The following is a 5,347-nucleotide window of genomic DNA, read 5'->3' as shown; positions in this document are numbered from 1 at the left end:
TTCCAGTTACTTGAAAGGCTGAGGTGGAAGGATCGCTGGAGCCCAGCAGGTCGAGGCTGCAGTGGCCGGTAGCGGTCACTGCACTCCAGTCTGGGCGACAGAGTGAGACTCCAACTCAAAAAAAAAAAAAAAACTTAGTAATGGTTGGTAGACCACTGTGACTGAATGAACCACATTATGCCTGGGGAAAGAAGTGGTAGTAGACGGAAATTTAGAAAGGTAGAATAGGCCTAGATCACCATAGATCTAATGTAATGCTAAGAAATTTTAAAATTAGAATATGAACATTGGAAATCTATGGAATTTTAGGCCAGAAATAACTGTTCAATATTTACTATCTACTGTATGTTAAGTACCATAATGATCCTATCTGTGCTCTAGAAAGATAGCTTATGCCAAAATGGAGAGGCTGGATTTGAAGAGGAAAAGAATAGGAGTAAGGCTATCAGAAGGCTATTACCTCATGAGTCCAGCCAAGATATAAAGGCCTGAACTATCTGGTAGCAGAGGGAATGAAGATATGGGAATAGATTTTGAATAATTAAAGATAAAATTGTATAGAACTTAGAAACTAATGGATGTCTGTATTGTGATGCGGGAGGTGACAAAAAATAAATGATAGTTTTCCTAGGTTAGGTAACTAGTGGCTGGTTGCCAGTTATGGAGCTAGAAAAAAAGGATGAACCATACATTTAGAGTTATCTCTGTGTATGTGTATGAACATGTGAAAGTGTGGGCCAGGCGTGGTGGCTCAAAGTTATAATCCCAGCACTTTGGGAGGCCAAGGTGAGAGGACTGCCTGAGTCCACGGGTTCAAGACCATCCTGGGCAACTTGGCGAGACCTCATCTCTACAATGAATCAAAAAATTAGCCTGGCATGGTAGCACATGCCTGTAGTTCCGGCTACTTGGAAGGGTGAGGTGGAAGGGGTGAGATTCCAACTCAAAAAATAAAAATAAAAAAATAAAAAGAGTGTAATATTGGGGAAAGTAAAAAAGGAGCTATGAGTTTTACATTGTTGATCTTTCTGCAGAAGATTCTGTTCTGGCTACAGGGTATGAACTATTTGTGCATTTGGTCTGAAACTCAGAAGTCAGAATTGAAGACAACCTAAAAGCCATCAGTCTTTTATCCCCCATGTATCTGCTTCCCATTTACCCTCCTCTGGATCTCTTCCTGAGACAGGAGGAGCCACATATTTCATGGGATGTGGTTTAATTTTCGCAGGCACAATCCACCTGCTAAAGAAGGCTGGCAGGCACCATTAGAAAAAATAACTTCCAGCCGGGCTCGGTGGCTCAGCCAGTAATCCCGTGCTTTGGGAGGCTGAGGTGAGTGGATTGCCTGAGCCCGCGGGTGCGAGACCCGCCTGGGCAACTTGGCAAGACCTCATCTCTACAATAAAATCATTAGCTGGGTGTGGCAGCGCGTGCCTGTAGTTCCAGCTACTTGGAAGGCTGAGGCGGAAGGATCGCCAGAGCCCAGCAGGTCAAGGCTGCGGTGGCTGGGAGCGGCCACTGCACTCCAGTCTGGGTGACAGAGTGAGACTCCAACTCAAAAAAAAAAAAAAGGAAAAAATAACTTCCCCTTGTGACTCTTCCTTCCTTTCGCTCTAGAAGCATCAAGATTTTTGCAGTTTTGTAGACCTTCTGCATTACTGTTTCTATCACACACCATAAATTGAAGGAAATGGAAGAACTGGGTGACTGAAACCCTAATACCCAACTGAGTGCTAAGGATCATCTCTTTCCAGTCTTTTCCTTTGGTTTTCAAGTAACTCTTAGAGTTACTAGTTCTGCTGTTTCTCTGCTAGACACCCCTTACCCGTGTCTAACAGAGAAATAGAACTAGTTGGCGAACACACAAGGTGAACAGGTTGATGAGGTAGGATGTACAGCTGATCCTTATGCTTATCCCCCAAAATAACTGCTTAAGGAAGTGCTAGTTGGTCATAAACTCTCTTGAAGGCACTTGAGACAGTAGATTTTTAATATTTAAAAAAAAAATACAAAGGAAATTAACTCTGTAGGTCAATACAATTCAGAGAAAGAGGAAAAAATGGAATTTCAGAGCAAAGGGAAAGTATTAATATACCCTTGTTTAGATTATTATGTTCCCATGCTCCCAATGCCCATAAAACATGAATTTCACTCCATGACACAGAAGAGGCTTGAATGGTAGCTCAGAAATGTTGACAGCAGAGGTACTGGAATTAACAAAATAATTTTGGTTGTCCTTGCTTATTTTGTACTAGGATAAATAAAATTCACTCCAAGGACAGGTAAGGGAAACTTATAGCAGAAAAAACACTACATGTACCAAACACTGCAGTATAAGCCACTCCTTAGTGGTAATGCCCCAAAAGGAATGAGGCAGTAATCAGGTAGCTGAACTATTAGGCTGCTGTCACCCCCAACCCATCCCCAAATAAATAGTGTGGAAGTGTAATGGTGTAGTAGTATTTGATTCAACAAAGAAAGTTTTGCCATTCGAGACAACATTGCCATGGCTACATGAGCCCTGGCAGGGAATAAGACGACTGTAACATCACAGGTACTTCTAGTTTATCCCCAGTTATACTGAGCTCCCACATTTATGCCAGCTCCTCTCTCCCCAACTTTTGTTCACTCTTGTTACTTTCTCAGTCTTTAATGCCAAAATGCGTAACATTCTCTTTTTGAAACACCTTGGGGAAATAAAAAGATCTCTCAAACAATATACCCTTCTCAGTCTTCCAGGTTATACTCCAGTGCTGTTCTAGGTTCACTTGCATTCCATCAAATTCAGTTTACTTCACTTACTCTAACCTCATTTCTAGTATACCAGCCCTGTACCCACCCCCCAAGGGAGTATCAGATGAATATCTCTCCTTGGCCCCCAAAGTTTTGATGGGGCTCTCCCTTTTGTTTTCCTCCAGAATGGAACTGTGTTGCTACTTGTACATTAGAAAAGGTATTTGTTCCTGGAAAACAACAAGATGGATTTTTGCAAGCTTACTCAACTTCATATCCTTCCAATCATCTAGGCTGGATATTGCCCACATCTAGTAGGCTATACTCACCTTAGTTCGCTGCAACACATGCGGCACAACATATGTAGACTCCCAAGCACATGATAAGTTAGAAACAACAAGAAAGTGCTCCCCAGAACAGAGGGAAAGGTGATCTGGTCTCTCACATCCATTCAACGTGCATTCTCTTCCCTTGGGTATCTGTTAGACACCCTTCTCAGGGACAACCAGCGTTAAGGGGAGGATGTGTCAAATAAGTACAATCATCCCTGCACTGGTGCCTGTAATCACCCTGTGCAGTGAGACACAGACATTCTGGAAAGGATGCTTGATTCTCCCACAAACTGTCCCTTGGACTGGTCACTTGCTCTGGATGGTGCTCCAATAATGGTCACTTCTCTCGGAGAACACACACACCAGCATCACAGCGCTGGGTTCCCATGGATGTCACTACTTCCCAGCTATCGATGATAGGGTCATAGCATTCAATGCTACTCAGCAGGGAATTACCATCATATCTGAGAAAGAAGCAAAAGAAAGAAATGAGTTAGCTGGGCATGGCAGTACGTGCCTGTAATCCCAGCTACTTGGGAGGCTGAGGCAGGAGGACTGTTTGAGCCCAGGAGTTTGGGACAAACGGGCAATATAGTGAGACCCTCATCTCAGTAACATAAAAAGAAAAAAGAGGCCAGGTTTGGTGGCTCAGCCTGTAATCCCAGCAATTTGGGAGGCTGAGATGAGTGGACTGCCAGAGCCCGCGGGTTCGAGACCAGCCTGGGCAACTTGGTGGGACCTGGTCTCTACAATAAATAAAAAATTAGCTGGGCATGGTAGCATGTGCCTGTAATTCCAGCTACTTGGAAGGCTGAGGCAGAAGGATCACTGGAGCCCAGCAGGTCGACGCTGGGGTGGCTGTGAGGGTGCCACTACATTCCAGCCTGGGACATAGAGTGAGACTCCAACTCAAAAATAAAATAAAAAATAAATAAGAAATGAGCTTTCTATTCCTTTCCATATAAGTCCTTCATTAAAGATGCCACTGGAAATGTCTACCCCTACCCAACTCTGTCTCTGTCCCAAAATGGAGATTACACAGACTCCTGTCCTGTATACATGATGAGTCTGACCAGGTTTCTAAATCCTCACCCTGCAATTGCATAGAGTCTTCCTCGAAGTACTGTGGCCCCTACATAGCATCGTGGAGTAGTCATACTTGTGACAGTTGTCCAGGAATCAGTGCGAATGTTGTATGCTTCAACAGAAGAAAGGTGGGCCGTACCATCAAATCCCCCCACCACATATATATGGTCATTCAAAAGGGCTACTCCTGCACCTGGGGGAAAAGAGGGTATTAGCAAAAGAATGTTACTATGCCTAGAATCTGAATTCTAGAAACAAAACATGGCCACTAATGGCCAGCAGAATTCTAGGGTAGGTGAGGGATAGAATGAGCCTAGAATAAGCTAGTCCAACACAGGTTATCCCAGCTATAAACCTCTGGCTAGGACTTCAAGTGATAAAAGATAAATTGAAATGATCCTCTTCACTTTCATTAAACCCTAGCCCAAACCTATTCATTAGGAGAAAAGAAGGAAGTGAAAACAAGCAAGCAATAAGGGTAGAAAAAGGAGAGGAACTGTGACTATGGCTTTGGAGCACTTTTTACCCAGAGGAAGGAAACTAGAATAGCATGGGGCTTTCTCCCTTCCTACATCCCAGCCTATTTCAAAGAGCCTCCAGTGAGGGTAAACAGCTACTCTTCTGTTCTTATGCCTCAGAGTTTTTATTTAAAATTTATCTAACGTAGCCAGGCTCGGTGGCTCAGCCTGTAATCCCGCGCCTTTGGGAGGCTGAGGTGAGTGGATTGCCGGAGCCCGCGGGTTCGAGACCCGCCTGGGCAGCGAGACCTCATCTCTACAATAAATAAAAAAAAAAAATCGGCTGGGCGTGGTAGCGCATGCCTGTAATTCCAGCTACTTGGAAGGCTGAGGTGGAAGGATCGCCGGAGTCCAGCAGGTCGAGGCTGCGGTGGCCGGGAGCGGCCACTGCACTCCAGTCTGAGCGACAGAGTGAGACTCCAACTCAAAAAAAAAAAAAAAAAATTTATCTAACGTACTACATGCACAAAATTGTACTAGATATTCTAAAATGAAAGGAGAGAACAAAAATATGAAGACTTTTGTCCTCAAATTTATAATCCAGTTGAAAGTTTAAGCCGGGCTCAGTGGCTAGCCTGTAATCCCGCACCTTAAGAGGCTGAGATGAGTGGATTGCCTGAGCCCGCGGGTTCAAGACCCTCCTGGACAACTTGGCGAGACCTCATCTCTACAATAAAT

At 44.1% G+C, this 5,347-nt stretch overlaps 1 protein-coding gene across 1 annotated transcript in view; it reads right to left on the bottom strand.

Annotated features, from left to right (window-relative positions):
- Positions 1-2,634: 2,634 nt before the first annotated feature.
- The window catches only part of KLHL12 (kelch like family member 12), a 41,511-nt gene continuing 38,798 nt past the window's right edge, over positions 2,635-5,347 (bottom strand). Inside the window, exons 13-14 of the mRNA XM_021713607.1 lie at positions 4,158-4,344; positions 2,635-3,529 (exon numbers count right to left, since the gene is read on the bottom strand). Coding sequence (XP_021569282.1) covers positions 3,403-3,529; positions 4,158-4,344 — 314 coding nt within the window. The 3' untranslated portion in view covers positions 2,635-3,402. The remainder of the gene's footprint in view (positions 3,530-4,157; positions 4,345-5,347) is intronic.

Source organism: Carlito syrichta, unplaced genomic scaffold, assembly GCF_000164805.1.
Source record: "Carlito syrichta isolate Samal-C Ts95f unplaced genomic scaffold, Tarsius_syrichta-2.0.1 Scaffold304629, whole genome shotgun sequence".
Classification (NCBI taxonomy): domain Eukaryota; kingdom Metazoa; phylum Chordata; class Mammalia; order Primates; family Tarsiidae; genus Carlito; species Carlito syrichta.
This window is presented reverse-complemented; position numbering and strand designations above follow the sequence as displayed.